The following is a 24,848-nucleotide window of genomic DNA, read 5'->3' on the forward strand; positions in this document are numbered from 1 at the left end:
CAGGACTTACCTGACCAGGCTGAAGCCTGGTGCTGTCCTCGATGCCCCTGGGCGGTGGGCATCGAGCTGATAAATGGTGTAAAAAAAAGATGAACCTATTGTTTTTTACTGTGGCACTACAAGTGCCAGCAAGCCTCCCCAGCAAGCTGGGACTTGGAGAACCACAAGTCCCAGCCTGCTGGGCATTAAAGGGCCCGCTGGCACTTGTAGTTCTACAGTTAAAAAAATAGTGCACAAAACACACTGACACACTTTTAAAATAAAACTTTATTACACACAAAGCCCACACATACTAATACTTACCTATCTTCTTCCCATAGGTCGCCCTGGTCCTGTGTCGGCGTCTTCTGGTCCTGTGTCGTCTTCTTCCTCCATGTCGACCGTCGCTGTCGCCGTCCGGATCCGACGAAATCCATTTGGGAAGCTGTGGAAGGAAACCATACTCACCTGTCCCAGCGCGACGTAGTCCAGGTAAGGGTCTTGGCAAAAAAACAAACCGACACCCCGAAACCAGACCGGACTGACGGAGACGCACAGTGTTTACATCGTGCGGCTCCGCCTCCCGAATGCCGCTATTGGCCGCCTTGCGGCCTAGCGGCCAATCAGGAGCCGCTAGGCCGCAAGGCGGCCAATAGCGGCATTCGGGAGGCGGAGCCGCACGATGTAAACAAACACACGTGCGTCTCCGTCAGTCCGGTCTGGTTTCGGGGTGTCGGTTTGTTTTTTTGCCAAGACCCTTACCTGGACTACGTCGCGCTGGGACAGGTGAGTATGGTTTCCTTCCACAGCTTCCCAAATGGATTTCGTCGGATCCGGACGGCGACAGCGACGGTCGACATGGAGGAAGAAGACGACACAGGACCAGAAGACGCCGACACAGGACCAGGGCGACCTATGGGAAGAAGATAGGTAAGTATTAGTATGTGTGGGCTTTGTGTGTAATAAAGTTTTATTTTAAAAGTGTGTCAGTGTGTTTTGTGCACTATTTTTTTAACTGTAGAACTACAAGTGCCAGCGGGCCCTTTAATGCCCAGCAGGCTGGGACTTGTGGTTCTCCAAGTCCCAGCTTGCTGGGGAGGCTTGCTGGCACTTGTAGTGCCACAGTAAAAAACAATAGGTTCATCTTTTTTTTACACCATTTATCAGCTCGATGCCCACCGCCCAGGGGCATCGAGGACAGCACCAGGCTTCAGCCTGGTCAGGTAAGTCCTGGAGGGGGGGGACCCCTTCATTGGGGGGGTCCCCACTCCCCCAGGGCCCCTGGCCAGGCTGACTGGTCGGTAGGGAGAATGTTTTGGCCGCGGGACCTTATATTATAAGTGTCCCCCGGCTGTGACATTACCCTGCCGGCTGGTTGTGCCTGGGGCTGGTTCTTAAAATACGGGGGACCCCTACTCATTTTGTCCCCCGTATTTTGGGAACCAGCCCCGGACCTGGAGCCTGGGGCTGGTTGTTAAAAATCGGGGAACCCCTATTTGTCGGGTTCCCTGATTTTTAATTACCGGCCCCGGCTCCTTCAGCCTGGTGCTGGTTATGGCTGTGGGGGGGACCCCACGCCGTTTTTTTTTTAATTTATTTATTTTTCTATTTTTTTACACTGTAGCCTGCACGGATCTGACTGATCCGTGCAGGCTAAAACGCAAATAGAACAGGAAAATGGTGTTCTATTTTCCTGTCGTATTTGCGTGGGTGTTTCACACCACTAAGCAGCCGTATTGTCAGTACGGCTGCTTAGTAAATCAGAAACCACCATTCTTTTGAATGGTGATTTCTGTCGTATCCTATCGATGGTGTAGGGCATTCGTATTTGTAACTACAAATACGAATGTTCCATCTTTAGGACTACGAATTGTTGTATTTTTGGGATTGTAAATCCCGAAAATACAAATTCGTAAAAAAAAGGTGTATTTCTCCCTACGAATACACCTTTTTTCTACGAATCCATTTTGGTAAATGTCCCCCAAACTGTCTGGTTTTTATCACCAGTCAATCAGCTCCTACCTGTGCAGTTAGAGGCTTGGTTTGAAAAATGACAGGTTGGAACTGATTGGCCGGTGATAAAAACCAGTTTATCACTTCACCAAGCTTAATAAATCGGCTTTTGAGTTCTCTGTGGATGGCAGCACTCAGCTGGTTCTTCTAGTTAGTTAATCAGCACCTTATAAATAAGATATCTTTTTGCTCAGTCAGTGTTGGTGATATCTTCTACTAGCTAACTACTTGAAAGATTCTGTTAAGAACTTTGGAAAGATCCTGTGTGGCGCCCTCTAGGAAGATCTTCTCAATTTACTACTGTCAGGAAAGATTCCAAAGCTAATCTTGGAAGAAAGGTTCATGTTTGTTTCTGTGTTTGTATGAAAGATTCTACTAGGTGAACTTTGGTATAGGTAAAATTAGTCTGTTCCTGACTAATTTTCTGGAAGATTCTGTCATATTATCAGCTCCAGAAAGGTCCAGAGATCCCTTTTATTCCCAAGTAGAAATGCTTATATCTGCTGCTTTTGCGCTGAAAGATTCCATTTGGAAGGATCCTGGAAAAACCTTGTGCTGCATGTCCATTGGAGAATCCTGTCATTACCATATTCAGGAAAGCCCGTGGATTCTTATTCAAGGAGATACTCAGAACACCCTGTGGAAAGATTCATCATAGTTCCAGTCCAGGTTTTGTCCAGATCACTCGGGTCCATGCCATCCGTGCCTGTCCTGGGATCCCTGTCACCAGTCAAGCTAAGTCCTTGTTAATATATCATTTATTCCAGCTGCCTTGCTGTGTCCTGTTATATCTGTACCGACCATTGACTGTGATTTAGTGACTGTGCTAAGCCTTTCTGGCAGATATCCTATTTACCAACTTGGGCAGGGCCGGCGCTACCACTAGGCAGGATTAGGCAGCTGCCTAGGGCGCTGGCCGCTGGAGGGCGCCCCTTCAGCCCAACAAGAAGCCTATCTCTCACCACGAGCAGCACTACTATACAGCTGACGGCAGCCACGGGACGGGGAGCGGAATCTCCTTGCCAGCAGCAGTCTCTCAGCACTGTCAGCAGTAGCTGAGCGGCGGGCTGGGGAACAGTAACCAGAAGTAAATAGACGGTAGGAGCCGGGAGTGGGCTGGGCAGCAGCAGCAGCAGCGCGGGGAGAAGGTCTGTCTGATCCTGACAGTCGGGTATTGGGTAAGCTCCTTTGCGGACTCCACGGCTCTGAGGCAGAAAGCTCTAGCCATTGGCCAAACTTTAGCAATCTTCAGGTTAACACGGCACCCTCTCTTCATTGTAGTGCTGATTTTTCCTCTTATTGTCCAATATAGAAATACGTATGTTCAGCCCCAGTATAGGCAGGCAGGGACAGGATTGATCAGCGCTTCTCCCTCCCCCTCATGCTGCAGTCCGTCAGACAGATAAGTGTTTGCTACATCTCACGCTGGGAGCCAGGGACAGTGTGTAAACTATATCTCCCTTTCCAAGTGTATTCAAATAGTGTTTAATACACTTGAATAGTGGCATGTAGTTTGCAGACTACCCCTTACTCCTAGAGTTCATGAGATCTCTATGACCGGAAGAACGCAGAAGAGCTGCCCAGTACTACTAGCAAGACAGCAAAATAAGAATTATGAATGTGCTGTATGGGGAGTTCTGGATTTAGGTGGGTGCCTCTATCATCCGTTGTGAGTGTGTCCCTTTAGCCTATGTGAAATCCAGATGATGTGTCCCCACTAGTACTCCTACCCAGTATCTTCTACAACTCCCACCCTCCCCTCACCACCTCCCCCAGCTACCAGGTGCCACTATAAGTACCCCCCACCCAGTCCCTACTACTACTACCCTCACCACCTCCCCCCGCTACCTTATGCCACTATAGCTACCCTTCACCCAGTCCCACCTACTACTAACCTCACCACCTCCCCTGGCTACCTCGTGCATTTATAACTAACCCCACCCCCCCCAAGTCCCTACTACTACACTCACCTCACCACCTCCCCCAGCTACCATGGGTGTGTGTGTGTGTGTGGGGGGGGGGGGGCGCGCGGGGGGAGTAGGCAAAAGGTTTGCCTAGGGTGCCAAGAAACCTTGCACCGGCCCTGAACTTGGGGGTAATCCTACTGACTAGTTTACAGATGCACCTTTAGCAACTGTATTGTGGTATTCTCCTGCCATCTAAACACCACCTAGCGGTTCTCTGTCTGTTATATGTCTATTTCCCAGAGGCATTAAGACCTGGCGGTGGCCTAAGTACCGGTGTGCCTGCTTGCACTAAGGGAACAAGGGGTCATTGTTATATGCAGAAGACCCTCCACTGAGGGGCTCTAGTTACTTATTCAGCAGTACAGGGTTCCCTAACACCCCCCCAAAGGCCCCTGCCTGTTTGCAAATAAATCCTCACTGTGACCAAAGCAGTACATGTACAGTGTTATTCAGAATTATGCGCTAATGGACGATCATCGCACAGCTGCCGAAAAAAAGGTTTTAGGTATAACTCTGAATCAGGCCCTCGCTCATAATACATAGCGCGCTTAATATATAATAGCCAAATAAAGATTCTTTATTCCCAGGAATTGCTATGATAACGAATCTTTCTTTTCTGGTGCAGCCCACAATTTTTAATAAACATGCCACTGAGTGCAAAATTAAGGGTGATAATGAATATTAATTAAATTAATTGATGATGCAAGGAGTAATTAATGATACGCTTGAGGGATGATTTAATGACTTAAAGTGCTAATTATGTTGAATGGAGTAAATACAATAATGTTGAAAAAGGTAATGATTTTGGAGGAATTTTTAATTAATGATGAGGGGATGTTTTGTTGGTGGTCACAAAATTGCTCTTTGTGTTAAATAGCATTATAAAACTGCTCTTTTTTATATAGTGATCTAAAATTCTAATCTAATCTGATCTAAAAATGCTCTCTGTATTGTATGCGGTCTCAAAAATGAGCTCTGTATTGTGTGTAGTCTCTACGTGTTTTATGGTTCTAACAATAAAGTTTTTTGTATTATATATAGTTTCAAAATTCTCTTTGTTTTCTTTTTCAGTCACTGGGATGGCTCTATACTGTATGTATCATTGGGTTCTCAATGTATTGCTTTAGTTCTTTTTATATCAATTGTCTGTAGGAATAAATGTAATGTCAGCAGTAATTATTGGTGTAACTGGGATGCAAATAATTTATTCAGATATTGATATCTGATTTTTTTTAAATACCCTGGTTTGGGAAACCTATTTTTCCAACTTTGTTCCCATCATGTCAAAAGCTGTATATGCTGAAGCATTAGTAATCATCTATATATGTCTAGTGTGTGTGAGTCTCCAAAACACTGCTATCTGCTGGCAGAAAGTGAAACCATCTCTTTCTCAAACATGCACAAACACAGAAGGTACATACAAAAAAATGGTTCCTAATTGTGCTTCTCTTTTAAGACTAACAAATCAAACAGACAAGGTAATAATGGTGGTGGCAATCAGGGCACAGGAAGTCCATAAATAACTACTCAAATATATGTTTTCAAGATTGTAGGTTTTACTGATATATCTATCTAGTTAGCACAATAACTTCATATGTTGTATGCCATGTCAATTAATACATTGATATTCTCTTTTTAATCTAGATTTTATAGATGAAAACAGTGGTGTGCATTCCACAGCAATAGAACGCACGATTTCCGCCAGATATATTCAGCTAACCGCCCAGGGCCGTCTTAACATTATATTGGGCCCCTGGGCAAAAAATTCATTGGGCCCCATGGCAAAAAATTCAGTAACCCCCCCCCCCTTCCCCCGCAAGTCCGGGATGGATATAGGGGCAGGCAGGTGGTACCTTTGCAGCGTGGGGTCCAGGCAGTCCGGGCAGCAGTGAGGACACTCCGATCCGGTCAGCGCCGCAGCAAGGGTCCGGGCAGCGGCGGCTGGGAGGTTGTAGTAGTCTGCAGACTGCAGTGTCCGGGAAGCGCTGAGTGAGTAAGCATCGGACACTGCGGACAATGGCGGCAGAATTTGATAATTCAAAAAGATAGGCCAGCTGCTGATTGGCTGTGAGAGCAGTGTTTGATGTGTCCGATGCTCACTCACTCATCGCTTCCCGGACACTGCGGACTACTACAAGCTCCGAGCCGCCAGCACTGCCCCGATCCTTGCTGCGGCGCTGACCCTTATCCCCGCTGTAGCGCTGCCCACCACCCGCCACTGCAGCTCCCAAGTGAGATATGTCTGCACACTGCTGGGTGGGTGTATAGGGTAACTACAGCCCGTACTGTCCTCACCTGCTCCCTGGCTCGTCTGCCACCAGCCACGTCCTTCCAGCCACTCTCCCCAGTGCCGTCTTTCCAATTGGGATGGGCCCCTAGAACACTTGGGCCCCAGGGCAACTGCCCATTAAGCCCAATGGGAAAGATGGCACTGTAACCGCCCCCTAATGACAAGCAAATGGCGTGCGCTCCACAGACTAGCTTTCAAAGCTTTTGCTTTGAGCGGGCTTACTAGTTATTTTATATTATCATGTATTGTGTTATCAATGGTAAATATAGTTTTTGTAATAACACTTACTTTCCACACAGTTTTTCAGGCTTCTGAGTGGAAGTCATAATAACTTGATGCCAATGTTTTTTGCTTCTCCCTTTCTTAGTCAATAATATTGGCACATGTGTGCCAATTGACAGTGCTGTAAATAATATTCTGTGTGAAATACTTTTGAAAATGTCCCTCCCAAAATGGCTACAGGTTTATGCAAATTTAGGAGAGCAATTTCATTTTGGCTCAGATAAGGAGGCAGGAGAACCCCTTGGCAATGTTGTATTATTAGTAAACTATTGAAAACCCTGTCAAAATGACACCTCAATGTACTTTCACTTTGAACTGTGACCGATTTTAACCCACAAACGCTCCACCCCACCCCAAGTGCCTATCTGCTCCTACCTCTAATCTCTGTCTTCACAGCTCCCTCTCTTTATATCCAGCAAGTTTGAAACAGAGTGGCCTCTAGTTGTCAATGGCGGTACTTCACTTCATAGAGATGAGGATTAGCTAACCTTTTAGATGTTACAGGCTGTGTAAAAATGAGATATAGGAGCTGATTGGTTGATGGTTTATCAGTCCATTTTATCACTTTTCAAGCTTAGTACATCACCTCCCATCCACCATTTTGGCAGGCACACTCAAATATTGCATTTTTAAAAGGTTTATGTATGGGAAGGGTGGTGGTGCATGTAATTGTTCACACTGGTGGCCAAGATATCTAGGAACAGCCCTGATAACAGATGTGGTTAATTAATACTGTGGGGGATAACCAATTAGTTGGATTGACTTGATTTGTGAGTTAATATGGACAGGCGCAAGGTTTTTGGAATTCAATTAATCGGGGATATGTAACTTTAATGTTGACTGCATTATATGGCAGTCACTGTGATACTGCCTACATTATATAGTAGTCACTGTGATTATATGGACCCTGTCAATGGACTGTTTTTTTTTCTATGATTATGTTTTTACTAAAGTTCAAATAATATAATATCCCCCTTTGTTATAAGGTATATTGTCATCCTATAACAAGAGAAGCTCTCCAACCCATTTTCCCTTACTAATGTCAACCCCACCATCAAATATCTCAGGTATCCAGGTTAGTTTTGCCTAGCAATTTAACACAAATTGCAGCCAAACACATTTGGACCACTGACTGATTGGAAACAAGTGTAGGTGGCCATATGTTGGGGGTTATTTAGACCCGATCACATTGCTGCTTTTTGGCAGAGTCATGCGATGAGGTATACGCTGTCTAGACATATTAAATCCCACCTGCAAGGCTGCGATAATCCTGCAAAAATTTTGCAGCACTGTGATTAGCTACAAATCCATTTCCAATCACTAGCACATCTCTGCGTAGTCCAGGACTTACTCAGTTGCTGTGGTAGAAACAGGCTGACTTTATTTGACTTCCCTTGAAACGCAAGGGCACACCTGCATTTTTCATGACCCTAACAGAAAACGGGTGTTTACCACCTACAAACGCTGGGTTTCTGTCAATTAACCTGCGTACGTCCCGCGATCAAAAAGTAGCAGGATTTTATTGCAGGATGGCCTCGCACATGCGTACTACAATGTACAGATGTAGCGCTGCTCATTCAGCCTATCTATGGTGGTTATAGCGCTAGCCCGCTATGGTGGTCCACAGTGCAAGGCTTCACAATACATTTTAGCAGCTTGGCGATTAGTGATGGCATTGCCGGATGAGTGCAATACCAGTGATCATCCACCAGATGTCACTTTTTGAAATTTTCACTGCACATGCGTGAATTGTGTACTGCAGCATGTGCATGAAGTGACTACAGTATTAAAAAGCTCTGTAGTGCAGCAACTACTTCGCTACTACTGTACTGTCCAGTAAGCTACAGTACTGTAGCAGTACAGACACTCCCTCCCGTCCTCTTCGCTCCATCGCTGACCGCCGACTGACCTCTCACCTAATCACCTCCTCCCACTCCCGTGTCCAAGACTTCTCTCGCGCTGCCCCCCTGCACTGGAACAACCTCCCGCCACCCATCAGGCTTTCTGATTCCCTTACCTCCTTCAAGCGCTCCCTCAAAACCCACTTTTTTCGACTAGCCTAGCCCTCCTCCTAACCTCTTTTGATCCTCCTATCCTGCCTCCGTTCCCCTCTGTTCCTACTTATCCTGTTGTTTTTCGTTTGTCCACCCACCTATTTTTAGTATGTTAACTCTTATGAGTAGGGTCCTCCTGCCTCACGTACTCACCCTACCTCTTTACCTCACCTGTCCTCCTTTCCTGTTCTTCTCTTCCTCTGCTTCATCTTCAGTCTCCTCGACAATTTTGACACCTACTTCTGAACTGATGCTGATTTTATTTCTACCAGCTATACCCCTATTTATACTGTATTTTTCAACACACCCTGTACGTTACCTTGTCATTTGTTTTTTGTTTGCTATGTACGGCGCTGCGGACACTTTGCGGCGCCTTATAAATAAACGTACTACTACTACTACTACTACTACTACTGTAGATAGACAGCTCTTATCAGGTGTGTAGGCTAGTGGATAATTGCGCCGCTCTGCATGTTGTACATTAAAGTACAGTATGCCTGAGTTTGATTCATAAAGGGACCATTTTTTAAACACATCTATAGTACAGTAGGTCAGTTAGAGTATACAGTATTTAATACCCAAAAAAATCCTGCCTCCCTATAAAGCTTTCCGCTCGTCTGCACGGGCACGGAAGCAAGTGCATCTGCATGGGTACGAACAGCTTTTATTACATTGTACTGTAATGGCTACAGCTATAAGTGATATCTCTATGTATAAATGGGTGGACATAAAACCTCCTCCCTAAGTTCCACGATGCCAAAACACTATGTTTAGCCTCTCTATACAGCGGTACTCAGTAGTAATGAGCGGTACTCAGTAGTAATGAGCTACAGGGGACCCTACATCCGGTTGCTTGCCGCTGCCCTTACTGATGTCATAAAAACTACTACTTAGTCTGTTCTGAAAGCCAAGAGTCTCATCTTCAATGTAGTACCAATCTCTAGGACACATAGAACCAGAGATAGGGTGCAAAATAGAAACATTTTTCTCCATTGGCTAGAATGAACCCGTTAATTCAGACACTCCCACGTCAAACATGAGTCACAGGAGCCTCTCAGACACTCCTATTGTGGATTAGTGTTGAAGGTATTGTATTTAGCCCACCCCAACCCCCGCCTCCCTTCCCCCTTCCTAGAGGGACTTTTCATAAAGAATGCAATGGAAGAAGCTGATTCAGTCAATCTTGCTGGGGGAAGGCACTATACAGACATGGGGGCAGATGTTTTAAGCCTTAACAAGAGATAAATGCAAGGGTGAAAAGGAGAGATAAACATCCAGCCAATCAGCTCCTTATTGACTTTTTTCAAACACAGGCTGTAACATGGCAGTTAGAAGGTGATTGGCTGGATGTTTATCTTTCCTTATCACCCTTGGATTTATCGCTTGTTAAAGCTTAATACATCTGCCCCATTGTGCGTAATGCATAGTACTAAACATTACATGGCATGCTCTATGGTTCTTGTGCCCTCTTAGATTGTGACTTCTTATTCTGTGTATTCTTCTGCTTGATGCCCTGTTTATTATGATATGTAACCACTTCAAATGTTACGTTTGCTTTTGTTATTGAAACAGTTGCATTTGGGAACTGTATCTTTCTTTTAGTTCTCTGTATTTGTTCTCACATGTAACAACTGGAAGATCACTATTCACTTACAGTTTTTAAAGTATTATTATCTCATACTTAGAGGTGGTGCTATTTATATTCCTAATGTTTCTATGGCTCATTGAGGGAATTCTGATTGTACTAATCAAGTTGTAAATATTGTAATATAGTGCACTGTTTTAGATTGTTTAAATAACATAATATAATATAGAACATTCAAAAATATTCCAATAAAAAAAGAAAGAAAATAAATGTAACCCTGTAGTCGAATTTGGGTTTCCAGTGTGCAGAGCGGCGCAGTTATCCACTACCCTACGCCACCTGGTGATGTGTGTAGCCTGTAGAGTGCTCCTATTCAGAGGCAGCCGCAGCACTGTTGGGGAAACCTGAGTCGTGGGAGCATCTCAGACACTCCCAATGTTCACCATTTTGGTGCCGCAGCGATATTCTCAGGGAGATGAGACCATCTGTAGTATACTGTGTAAGCTAAACTGCCTGTGTACTGTACAATATCGTGGACAAGATGCCTTATCTGTATGCCAAATAGAGTGAGTGCAGCTTTGAACTATTGCGCTCTGCTCTAAACACACAGTCAGTGCCGCCTGATAAGTTGGTAGAGGGCTGATTTATTGAGAGATTCTGCTCCTTCTTATATTGGGTTCATTCACTCCCAGGGGTGGAAGGGGTTAATGCAAATTTAACCTATTCAGCATGCACAGGAGGGTTGATAATGTGTTATACGTTCCCATACACAAATATATATATATACAGTATATATATGTGCGCAATGCTTTCATACATCTGCATCCTTGCAACCTGTGTTCATGCAAGTTTAGTGCTGCATCTTAGGTTGCTAGAGTTGTTAAAATATCTCTGATTTAAACTCTAAGCAGATTTCACACATACAGTACATGGGGCTGTTGCCAGTGTTGAGATCCTACGGGAGATATATTGCGTATTGCAGAAATGAAAACTCCTCTATAGAGCAGTAATATAGACAGGTTCCCTTATCTGTATGCCAAATAGATTAAGTGCAATTTAGGGTTACTCCACTGTGCTCTGAATACGCGGTCAATGCTTATGATTTAGTGAGAGCCTCTACTCCTTCCTATTGCTGACTGGACACATGAGATTAGCACTGGGTCATTTGAATGAATAAATAGTGTTCGTTGACATAATTTTTTATCACGTTGCACAAATAAAAAATATTGTGCCAAATAGATTAAGTGCAGCTTTAGGTTACTGCACTGTGCTCTGAGCAAGCATCAATGCTGTCTGATGTGTTTGGAGAGGGCTGATTTAGTGAAAGCCTTTACTCCTTCTTATTGCCGACTCGGCACATTTGGTTAGAGCTGGGTCACTTAGATGGTTAAATAGTATTCATTGCCAAAATGATCACAGCACACACACAACAATTATACTAACACACAGCAGAAGTACAGTTGTGAAGTACAGTTGGAGCCCCAGCGATGTTCACGGGGATGAAACGCACAAGTGTCTCATACTGTAGTATACTGTGTAAGCTCGCTCCGCTTGGTGAATGGCGGGGTTCCATTGGTACAGTATATCAATCCACCACTAGATTGGTGGAGCATTAGCCACCCAGTTGTGGCAATTTGTATTGCATGGTGAGCATCCACACCCCTTGGCGGACGGGTGCGCAAGAAGAAAAGAGGATCGCAAAAACCTCTGGGTAGCAGGGAGTAATCAGCATCTGTTGGAAGAGGTGGGAGGGTCACCAAAGGTGGCCCAAGGGCGCCTGAGAAGAGTTGTTTTGCTGGAGCAGCGGTCTCAGAACTCGGGAAGTCTGACCCAAGGAAAATGGTTAATGGAAAGAAAAGGGATTTGAGACCGCGCTCGCTAAAAAGGCATGCAACAGGTGTAGTTAAAACATTTATTTCTAGAAAAATTACATATAAAAACTGTATAATAAAATATCAATAAAGGAAATTGAAATTATCACAGATAAATATAGAGAGCAGGGATAGTCACCCACAGTCCGGTTTGGAAAATTGTCCTGTATCCGTTCCTATGTTGCCTCCAGGTGAGTGTCCTGTGACAGGACACTCACCTGGAGGCAACATAGGAACGGATACAGGACAATTTTCCGTACCGCCGCCCCACGCGGGCTCGCTGCGCTCGCCACGCTTCGGGTTCACGTTTATAGTGGGGGGGGGGGGGTGCCGTGGGGGTGCATTTAACATTGTAAGCACCCATTAGGGTGCTTAACATTGTATAAGCACCGATTAGGGTGCTTATACAATGTTTAATCGCATCGCATCGTATGCCATGTACAATGGCATACAATTTGAAAATTGTATGCCATTGTACACTAACCAACGAAATCGCGTCGCATCGCATACCATCGTATGCGTAATGGAATGCGATGCGAGGGGCGCCGCCAAAATACACAAGTACCCATAACACATTAATACATATATTCCACACAATATGATATGAGTTGTTTTCTGTTCATGATTATCAATTTTTAGAGAGCATTGACTTTTTGTGGGGGGTTTTCATGTAGCACAGCTCTCATTTCACTTTCCTTCCTCCCTGTTAACCTCTCCTCCTCCTTCTCCTACTCCACTTATGTCTTTATAATTTTTACTACATTAAACCTGGAAGTGCTTTGTGCCTGCCAGAAAGACAAGATGGTCCTACAGCCCTGCAGCCAATCCAACAGCTTGGTTTGCAAGGAAGAGCCTGGCCAACTAAGTCACATTCTGACCTGCTTCATCTGTTCCATTGAAATCCTCTGGATCCTTGCAAACTTCTGATAGCTTTCTGCTCCAGTACTCTAAAGCATAAATACCCTGGGGGAACAGAGGCAACAAGTTGTATTTTACAACACTGAGATGTATATCAGAGTTACAGCACACTATGGCCCTTATTCTGGTTGGTGCGGTCGAGCCGCATATGCGGCTCCGACCGCACCAGACGAATCCCCGCCCACCCTACGGATCGCCACGGCCGTCCGTACACGGACGGCTGGCGATCCGCATAAAAATGGTGGAGGCTACGCCTCCACCATGGTGGGAGCTGCCCCCTGCATTCGATGGTCGTCGACCATCGAAGGCAGGTCCGCACGCCGCGGCAGCTCCCGCAAGCTGAGACCACACGGACAATCGTCCGTGTGGTAGCTTGTATGGGGGCTGAAAGCTGACATCCGGCGACGTCAGCTTTCCGCCCCCATGAGTTGCGTCATGGCCTCATTACCATGCGTACGCCCCGCGTTTGCATGGGAACGCCCATGAAACGCGGGGCGTACACATAGGGAAATGAGGGCATGATGCCTCTCACGCCCCTATACGCCCCCTTTGCGGCGGACGAAATACGTCTGCGGCGAAGGGGGCTGCACATGCGCAGATTCACCTCTGCGCATGTGCAGAGTAAAAACATCGGCGGTACGGCCGCACGCGGGCCGTACCGATCCGATTAGAATAAGGGCCTATATGAGGTTTCTAATGTAGTGAAAATAATAGAAAAATCATTGTTGATATTGAAAAATAGGAATAGCCACACACAAAATAATATTATATCAGTATGAGACAACTACTTAATTATAATTTATACTTTCCCTCCACAACATACAAACTTGTGGATACATTTTGATGAAAATGAAGTGCCCTACAGTCTGGGTACAGTGTTACCGTACTTACCATGTGCGGCATTCATCTTGGTAGTCTGTCTCATATGGCCTTATTCTGGTCGTAATTTTCCGAATTCTTTCGGATTGCGTTTTTTAGCCGTCTGCGCATGCGTGGGCAACGCTATGCGCATGTGCCACGCAAGGTCTCCGTACTCATTCTCACTAATACCGTACAGAAAAGTGCACCGCATTCACTCGGGAAATATGGGCGTAATATGGGCGTCATTCGGAAGTACACAGGGGCGTAGTTTCAAAGTGGACTAAACTGGGCGTAAACATGGGCGTACACGAGGGAGTGCACTAATTCTGGTAGGAGTGCATTCGGACAGAACACCGACTGCAAACGAACCAAAAGGCAGAAAATATGCGGTCTCCATAAGCAAGTATTGCTTTGCGGACACCACTCGGTCATGTGCTAGGCATTCGGAATGCCCAATTAGTACGGCCGCACCTGAACCAATGTCAGCTGAACACAATACAATCCACTCCTCTACTCATTACTCATTAATAACACTCTTGTCATTGCTTCAATTGGAACCATTGCAGCTTAAATGGACCATTACAAAACACACAAATATATGCTGAAAGCACGGCTGCATTTTGTACACACATTTACACTGCAAGCAATGGACAGAACTTGCTACCACCTAATATAAATATCCATGTCACTTTTTCATTCACCAATAACAGCACACATTTGGGGATCAAATGAAAAATTTATTACAGTTAGGGAAAACATAAAATTTTAAGAGCATGTTTTTTTGGCACATGCCAAAAATTAAAGGTACCATAACAGGAATTTTACAAACAAACAAAAATGTACAAAAATGTATTATTTTCATACATAGCCACAGCAGAATCATTAGGAACACATCAGGTGGCTTCACAACAAAAGTATAGCACCAACACTTCAAGTACAGCAGACAGCCGAAAGAGGGCAACAGGGGAACCAAACAAAACATTCGAACCGAGGGCAAATGTGGGTACCCTGTGCACGGGATTGGGTTGCACACATGAAGCTGACACACACAGCTTAATGAAAGATTTGGGAAGACATAAGGGTGGAGATTAATGCGGAGACAAGTTCATTTTCTGGCCCGTTTGGCCCTGGTAGGGTCCTTGCCACGTGCAGCAGCTCCTCGGCCACGGCCACGTTGGGATGGTGGGGCAGGTGGAGCAGATGCTGTGGAAGGGGGGGATGGTATTCCCCTTCTGCCAGCAGGGAGTGCTGGTGTAGGGAATGCACCAGAAACGGCTGACAATAGGGCCCTATTGGTGGTAAGTAGCTCCGCCACAAGCTCGTTATGGCGAAGGAGGAGGGCTTGCTCTGCCAACACATGCAGGATGCCAGCTATGGACTGCTGGGTGGCAGCCATGGCCTGCTGGGTGGCAGCGATGGTCTGCTGGGTGCTGGCAATACCCTGCATCACCTCCTCTGTCCTACGCAGCCGCTCTGATGCTAAGTCTCCCTGCTGGCGAATCTGCCCAAGCATCTGCACCCACCTGTCCAAATCCTGTGTGGCCGTTGGCTCCTGCTGCTGCACATGGCTGGCACGTGTGGCAGGTGGCACTGACTCCTCCGCCTCCTCAAGAGTTTCACTGCCGCACGGTGGGGATGATGCTGAAAGAGAAACTTACAATTACAACACATTCCGATAAAATTAGTACAAACTACTTATGCCATGCAAACAAATTACCTTCTAAATCAGCCGTCCGAATGCGGAGGACCGGTGGGCGTTTCTTCGTACAATGTCCGCACAGCGTGGCGTGCAGTCCGCTCCGAAAGAATTCGGAAATTAACGCACCAACCAGAATAACCTCCATAGTTTGATACTATGTAGTGTCTCTATGGAGACAGAATTCTCCTACTTAGCTGCAATGAGAGACCTGATTAATAACTATTCCAGCATCCCTGCACTGTGACAGAGACACCGAATGCTGTATAAGCAATGAGGCTGACATAAACCACGCAGGGTTCCAGCAGGCTGCACTTGCTAGATGTCACATGTTATGTTAATTAAGTTGGGCACAAGGCCTATCAGAGCCAGGGCTAGGGATTAGCAGGCTTAGAACTGATCACGAGTTAGTGTGATCCTCCTCTGTCTCAGGAAGCTGTCCCTATTTTCTCTTCTTCGGCGGCGGTAAAGAACGGTCATCTCTAATAGATCTGTGTGTATGTAGATAGTGGGGTGCGCTCTCCCTTGACAACGATTGTCATGGGCCATGCTTCTGCATGGGGGATGGCCATTTACCATCTGCCTCGATGGTTGTGTAGGGAGAGTAAGCCCAGCGATGGTATGCATGAACATCTTTAAACCCCACTTTCCTATAATGACCGTTCTTTGGTTCCGCCACCATTTTCTAGTTATACCTAGTTGCTTGTCAAAATAAATTTTGACAGTCTGTTTGAAACGCCAGCACTTGTGTCCGTGTTTTTATTTTAGATAAGTTTATAGATAAGTTAAGCTAAGTTATGGTTTTATGTGATGGTCTTGGGGTGTGGCCTGTGGGGATACCCGCTAGTGAGTTTATGCAGTATACATTCACTGGACATGAAATCCCGCTATGCTCAGTCTACAGGTATGCTCCACCACTAGTGTACATGTACCAGGAGTATGACTGTTCCTGCTTTTTATGAGACAAAAGTCTCCTGCTTAGCTCCTATGAGAAACCTGGTTAATACCTGCATATAAAGCTTAATACCATAACAAGGGTAGTACATATTTGGCTTAACACACTGTGTATTTAATATGTGGGTTTACCATCCACAATCTCACTGATTGGAAGTATGTGTCTGAACAGGGTGGTGCTCTGGTCATTATGGACTTTAAGACATACAAAGAAGAACTTGATGAACAATTAAAGGACACATCTATATACCGAGTCCTACCAGCGGACCTTACCCATTTGTGCCAGGAAGAACTTACTGATCTATTAAAAACAGAGGTAGACTATCATACCTTTTACAAAACAACTAATGGATGCTTTTATTCCTGCCTACCCAGTGGTCCCGGTAATCTATGCCACTCCAAAAATACAAAACTCTATGACCAACCCACCGGGTAGGCCTATCATTGCTGCCAGTAATTCCTTCTATCTTTGGTAGCAGTATACCTCGATTCACTGTTGTATTGTCAGTGTGTTAGGTGAATCTGAGTTGTGAGATGAGGGGATGGTGCTGCTTTCAAACAATAGCTGAGCCAGATATATGAAAGTCCTTTTTTATATGGTATGTTTATTAACAAGAATTAAGCAATCAGGCAAGACTGACACAACGCCTAAAGGTCAACAGACTGGAGTGCTCGTGAGGTCACAAGTACCAAGGTCCAGTCCAGAGTATTGAATTTTTCTTGGTCCATTACTTAGTCAATACTAAGACCAATTTTCTTTTGTATATACAGTAGACTGGTTTCCATAGATCATTCGTCATGGTGATGTTTTGTACAACTCACCAGCCGGTTGGTGTATACTGCTGGTGCAGGTTTGCTGGTACAGCTTTATATTGCAGGTTTCTCTCAAGTTAAATTGGAGTCTTGAGTCTCCATCATACCACTTATACAGTGCATGCAGTACTAAGTAAGGCTCTAGCAGTCACATGGTGCAGCAGCACATTAGGTTGGAGGACAACTGCTCAGAATGTATGAACATATCATTGGTGTAGGAGATTTGACAATTTGGACAGTTGTATGCCTATGCTTAATTTTAAATAGCCTGCATTCTGTCTGTATGCCCACAACACACACATGTCGTGGGCATGTCAATACCACCATGTTGCTACCCATTAATGCATATTCAGCTACAACTGAGATGCGACAAGATGTATGAAATTCAAAATCATTTGTAATTATTTTAGGCCCATACACACTAGATTATCTTTCTAATCTGGCTGGTTGGAATGAAAATCTGGAAATTTCTGGGAACAAATTACAATCAACCAATTTGTCTATAGGACCAATTTTTGTCTGTTTTTAATGTTTAGGGTCTAATGGTCATTTGTCATTTGCTCCCAAAACTTTCCAGATTTTCATTCCAACCAGCCAGATTTGGAAAGATAGTCTTCTAGTGTGTATGGGCCTTAATATAAGCAGAATTATGCTAAAAATAAACAACAAAAGATATCTGAATGTATTTGGAAGCGCTACAGCTATGAATCAGGACATATGTATTAAAACATATAACGCTTTCACAAATTGGTCAGAATTAACATAACATCATGTTTTAAATGACATCAAGCTAAAATACAGTGTTCTGGTATTTCAATGCTTAAAAGCAATAACCACAAAAGCATTAGCCATAAAGAAACCATACTGTGCTATTTCTTAAACCTCTCATCTCAAAATAGGTGCTTCTATGCCATCAGGCTGGTTGGGGGAAATTATATTGTATTCTACTTCACATGTGATGTTGCTTTGGGCAACCAATCAGATCCTGTCTACTATCTTCTAGAGGGTGCTAAATAAATAATAAGTAGATTTTGATTGGTTGCCCATAGCAACATCACATGTGAAGTAGGATACACATTTTAGTAAATTTCCTCCGCTAACTGTTCTATTATCTTTATGGAAAACCGTAGATTGCCCAAAGCACAAACTTACCAAGGGGATTCTGCAGGGACCGGCTCCCCCAAAGTATTGGAACCTGTCCTTTGGGACACCCCAGAGGCAGAACTACCATTGGTTCCCTGAGGACTAAGGGGCCCACCTCTGCCCCTGTCACCTCTGCCCCTGTCAACCACTGTTTTTCCCTGTCACTCTCTGCCACCCTCTGCCTCTTCCTGTCAGCCACTGCCATGTTGAATATTGTGAACTTGAGTTGAGGTAGAGAGGCGGGGCTCAAACTATATACTGTATCTGCTCCTGGGCCCACCACCCACAAGTTCTGACACTGGAATACCCTATACAGTATTCAGCACATATGTGAAAATTACAGTAGTAAGAGTTTGTGTAGCATAAACCTGAAATGAACGCTACACAATCTCTACTTTATTATCCACATGGTCAACAAAACAGATAAAATCTATTTGTATGCTGTCATATTTCTGCTTCACATGGCATTTGACTCAATCTGTGCCCTGGCCAGTTCAGTTTCAGGGATCTGCGTGCATTGCCAGTATTGTACTATGACTCCAATTTGGCATATAACAGTTCATAAATTGGATATAAAGTCTGCATGAGTTTTAAACCCATATAAAATCCATTACAGAAAGTATACTGTTGCCTTTTTATCCTTACCATAAATGTTTTTTTTCTATAATATTTTAGATTATTTAAATAGTAGTACCTATATTCATAATTGGGTTATACTTATTATTAGAGACAGGATTATATGCATTTGCATATTTTCGTACGCATTTGCATATTTTGCCCATTCTCACTGGTTATTGCATATTTTACCTAAAATGCATATTTTAGGCCCAACCCTCTTCCCACCCGCGAGTCACAGCACTGCAATGCCCTGCTGCTGCTGGCCTGGTAGTGGTAGAGTGTGCAGGTTGGGGCAATATGTGCGCAGTGTGGGGAACCTTGGATGTACACTGCTCTAGGCTGCCAATCCATGGTGATAAAAGTCAGTCAGGGCGGATGCTATTACAAATCTCCTGAACCTTTGCCTGCCCCTGGCCTGGGACTTTACACCAAGAGACAGACTTCTGCAGCAGAGGAGGCGGGCGGAAGGGTTGTGACATCACACGGCGCGGAGGAAATGCCGTGTCACAGTGAGTATGCGGCGCAGGGAGAAAGCGTTCCACTGCGCCGCCCTCACACGCTATGCTGACATTTGATCCATTGCGCTGGAGATGAGGGTCCGTGTAGTTGATGCAACAAAAGCTTTGGATGCTGCAGTCTGCTGTAGCAGCCAGGAAGAAAAAAAATCCTGTGTATAGCACTAGACATCTGCAGATGCTGTGGGCCTATTTTTGCGGTTTATTTGCAACTAATTGTATGCTGATTTTTAAATAAATAAGTAAATAATTACTTTTGTTATTATTTAATGCAGCATATTTTAACACTTTTCATGCATATTTTAAGTATTTTTCATGCATATTTGCATGCATATTTCAAGCTTTTTATGTTGCATATAATCCTGTCTCTACTTATTATCATTTATTTGGTTTTGCATGGAAATAAAACATTATTGTACAAAATGTTGCAATACATATAACCAGAAACATGTAAGTGATAACAACAATGGGGGAAAGTAATTTCATGTGACTTTATTTCGGCATCTTTTGGTGTTTTGGTGTCACTTTACATGTTATGAGTCTTTTTAATTTTGGTGCTCATCTATATGTCTGCTATTAACTAATTTTGGGGCGAATTTAGACCCATTTGTACGGGTCAGAATTCGGCCCCTTCCCCAATGTTTGGGGTCTGTGTATGAGCATACGCAAATCCCAGGAGCAAATGGCTTCAACGAGTTTCATACTCCTTTAAATTTCAGTTATATCAGAAACAGTAGTATAGTTAAAAATGGGCAAATGATGAAAAAACATGCACGTATCAAAACAATTGGAACTAAGAAAGTGAACTTTTTTTTAAAGGTAAATGATAACAATATATAGTATATGTGTTTGCATTCTCCATTGCTACCACTGTATGTATACACACAGGTATGTGATCCTGTCAAGCATCAATGTGCAGGAGGGATTGTGAGCTTAGCTACTGTGACCAATACAGGAAGATGTCATAACATAATATAACATAACAGAGGATTACAAACTAAATTATCAAAGTACCATATTCTGCCCATCCAGTATAGCCACTTAAGTAACATTTAGCATCTTGCTATATAGTGTCAAGGTATTCTACTCAGCTTTAAAACTGTAAATAGACTTTAAGGACTTGCAGAGACCCATGCATTTTGGTTTTGGATCTGTATTAACTTTATGTTTTGATTTCGGTGTTTCAAAATTTTGGTTTTGGATCTGGATTTTTTTTCAAAATCTCTTTGGTCCTACTTTATTATTACCCTCAATAACATTAATATCAAATCAGTACAACTCAGTTTTGACCATCTCACAGCTCTTCACCAATTTCATCCAACAGTTGGCTAAACTAAGAAACAAATCAGTGGCATATAGATCTTTTAAACAATGTGTTGAAACTTAGTAATGCAAAGACTATCCCCAATTGCACCCCCCCCACCCCAAAAAAACAAAACAGCCCATTATGACAACAAAAGTAAGAAAAATGGTGCAAGACGGAATTGCCTTTGGGCCCTGATACCCATTGTTATGCTAGATATTAAAAAGTACAGACACAGGTGAACAAACCATGCACGTCCGCAGCAGGAACCACATATTTTGTTGCTAAAGTGTTTGGTTTGTTCAGATGCCCACAAACAACATTTTTGGAGGACTTATGATGAGATTGATGATCAGCGGTGTAGCTAGGTGCCATGGTGCCCGGAGCAAGGGCATATTTTGCGCTATATAAGACACTGTAACGGAATCTGCTGCGCTATATAAGAACCTGTAACGGAATCTGCTGCGCTATATAAGACACTGTAACGGAATCTGCTGCAATATATAAGACACTGACGGAATCTGCTGTGCTATATAAGACCGTGTAATGGAATCTGCTGCGCTATACAAGACGCTGTAACGGAATCTGCTGCTCTATATAAGAACCTGTAACGGAATCTGCTGCGCTTTATAAGAACCTGTAACGGAATCTGCTGCGCTATATAAGACACTGTAACGGAATCTGCTGCGCTATATAAGACGCTGTAACGGAATCTGCTGCGCTATATAAGACCGTGTAACGGAATCTGCTGCGCTATACAAGACGCTGTAACGGAATCTGCTGCTCTATATAAGAACCTGTAACGGAATCTGCTGCGCTATATAAGAACCTGTAACGGAATCTGCTGCGCTATATAAGACACTGTAACGGAATCTGCTGCAATATATAAGACACTGACGGAATCTGCTGCGCTATATAGGCCCGTGTAACAGAATGTGCTGCGCTATACAAGACGCTGTAACGGAATCTGCTGCACTATATAAGACGCTGTAACGGAATCTGCTGCGCAATATAAGAACCTGTAACGGAATCTGCTGCGCTATATAAGACACTGAAACGGAATCTGCTGCAATATACTGTATAAGACACTGACGGAATCTGCTGTGCTATATAAGACCGTGTAACGGAATCTGCTGCGTCATACAAGACGCGGTAACGGAATCTGCTGCGCTATATAAGACGCTGTAACGGAATCTGCTGCACTATATGACAACCTGTAACGGAATCTGCTGCGCTATATAACAACCTGTAATGGAATCTGCTGCGCTATATAACATGCTGACAGCTTTAAATAAATAAATATATATACATATAAAGATATATACAGCACAGCAGGGCAGCAGCAGAAGCCAGAGAGATTCACTCTCCCTCTATACATATGCCCCACACATGATGCCCATTATACATATGCCCCACACCGTGATGCTCCATTATACATATGCCCCACACCGTGATGCTCCATTACACATATGCCACACACATGATGCCCATTATACATATGCCCCACACCGTGATGCTCCATTACACATATGCCACAGTGATGCTCCATTATACATATTAAACACACATGATGCCCATTATACATACAGTATGCCCCATAACGTGAAGCTCCATTATACAAATGCCCCTCAGAATGATGCTCCATTAATCATATGCCACACACCGTGAGGCCCATTATACATATGCCCCACACCGTGATGCTCATTAAACATATGCCACATATATGATGCCCATTATACATATGCCCCACAACATGAAGCTACATTATACATATGCCCCACACTTTGATGCTCATTAATCAGATGCCCCACACATGATGCCCATTATACATATGCCCCACAACGTGAAGCTCCATTATACAAATGCCCCACAGCGTGATGCTCCATTATACACATGCCCCACACATGATGCCCATTATACATATGCCCCACACACATGATGCCCATTATATATCAGTGAAAAGGGTATGCAGGCTAGAGTCACAGGCCGCCAATTTACCTACTGCGCACACAGTTTAAAAAAAAAAGCCATTGTGGGCATGCTCCTGGGATCTAGCAGCCATGGTTCCCGCCTGTTACCTGCCCACAAAGTTCTCCAGCACCGAGCTCTTCCCCGCATTCTACCCGCCCACCATGGCTATCTGCGGCAGCTCCAGGCGTCCTGCAGCCGGTTCACCAGCGGGATGAGCTGCTCCATATCCCGGTTCCCTGTCATTACTGCTGTCCCCGGGCGCTGCTGGCTGTGGCAGGAAATGCGCCCACCGCTGCTGCTGGGGGTCGCGGTGCCGGGCTGCTGGTGCTGGGGGGGAGGGGGGCTACCGGATCCTGCGCCACTGTGTGGGGTATGTAATCCGGCGGCCGCTGTCATAATTAATATGTCAGCCCGCCGCCCGGCCCCACCGTCCGTGACGTTTGGCGGCAGGGACCGGGCGAGCAGGGCAGGAGGAAGGCGCCGAGCAGGGCAGCCGCCGGCGCTGCACATGCTGCCCATTAGCAGACTACAGTGGGATCATTTGCGGAGGGGGGACGGGCCGGCGGCGCCATTCGACCAATCGGCGCCCGGAGCATGAGCTCCAGTGGGTCCGCCCTCCCTACGCCTCTGTTGATGATTAGGGTGTTAATTACATTAAAATCTAAATTTCCCCTCAAATTACATAACGTGGAAGAAATGTTTGATGCACCTGCTTTTCTCTTATGCATTTCAGTCAATTCACACACACAAATTGTACAATAAAAAATAGCAATTATTTTGAACTTTTTGCGCAAATGACAACTCTCATAGCGGGGAGTCACACTGCTCATATTTATTAAAACAATCTTGCATAGGTTGTTCAAAAAAGTGCAAATCTTTTTTAGTGTTTTTTTTAAATGACAACTCACAGCAGTGAATCACAATGCTTATATTATGTCAGCATAGGCTCAGTGGTGTATAATGCACACAGCTTGTATAAAAAAGAGCAATTATTTATTTTTTGAAAATGACAACACAAAGCGGCAAGTCGCACTACTTATTTTATTATGTCAACGAAGGTGCTTATGTTTAATATGTCAATAACGGCAAACTGACATACAGAGCACACAGCTTGCATAATAAAGCAATTATTTATTTTTTTGAAAATGACAGCACAAAGCAGAGGATCACACTGCTTATATTTATTATGTCAACAAAGATGCACTGCGGTATGGCCTGCGGAGTCTCATACAGCATCAGTGTGACATACTTAGACAATAGATGTAACTAAATACATGCACTATAAAAAATAATATACAATGACTTGCTAACTGTATGCACTGTGCTCTGGCTGCTGAAGAGCAACACCTGACAGCATTGCATCCACTGCTGATTTGAAAGCAGTGCTTGCCTATGACTAATACAATGGCAGTTTGGCACTGTGCTACAGTATGATGTATGTAGAACAGAAGATAAAGTTTAGTAAGTAGCATTGTGGTTATGGTGCACCCAAATATGGGCACAGAGAACAGCGAAGCAGCAGACTGGGTAGTAAGCAGGCAGCACAGCAGGAGGCTGCCCAGACAGAGATGAGGGGGGTGGCGCGGATCGGCGGGGGTCAGGCAGGGTGGCGGGGGACGCGAATGGAAGCCCATAGGCTTCTATGGGGTTACTCCAGCGAGAGCTGGTGTTACCCTCCCCCTGTGCCAAAGCCCCAATGATGGGGCTTTTTTGCATATAAAAATGTGGTAAAAACCCTGATAACAAAATTTTCACAGCATTTTCAGTTTGGTACATTCCACCCACAGAGCTGTTGGCCCACAAAAGGTTAAGAAAATGGACCATTGTCCTTTCTATGTGTCTTTACAGCAGTTATTAGGAAAGATGTTGCAATGTATCATTCATAGGTGTAACCAGTAAATGTGTTTTGAATAAATATACACCACTTGGTGTGCCGTACAAGACCGAAACAATTACATTTGTTTATCCAGCAGTCTACATTGTAATTGATCTCCAAGCACAGATCAGATGTATTT

General features: G+C 44.4%; 1 protein-coding gene across 1 annotated transcript in view; it reads right to left on the bottom strand.

Annotated features, from left to right (window-relative positions):
• Window positions 1-24,848, bottom strand: part of LOC146060107 (protein FAM200A-like) — a 99,719-nt gene that overhangs the window by 71,700 nt on the left and 3,171 nt on the right. The window contains exon 2 of the mRNA XM_083173013.1: window positions 12,920-13,004. Within this exon, the coding sequence (XP_083029139.1) occupies window positions 12,920-13,004 (85 nt within the window). The remainder of the gene's footprint in view (window positions 1-12,919; window positions 13,005-24,848) is intronic.

This window comes from Crinia signifera, chromosome 1 (genome assembly GCF_055691185.1).
Source record: "Crinia signifera chromosome 1, ASM5569118v1, whole genome shotgun sequence".
Taxonomy (NCBI): Eukaryota; Metazoa; Chordata; class Amphibia; order Anura; family Myobatrachidae; genus Crinia; species Crinia signifera.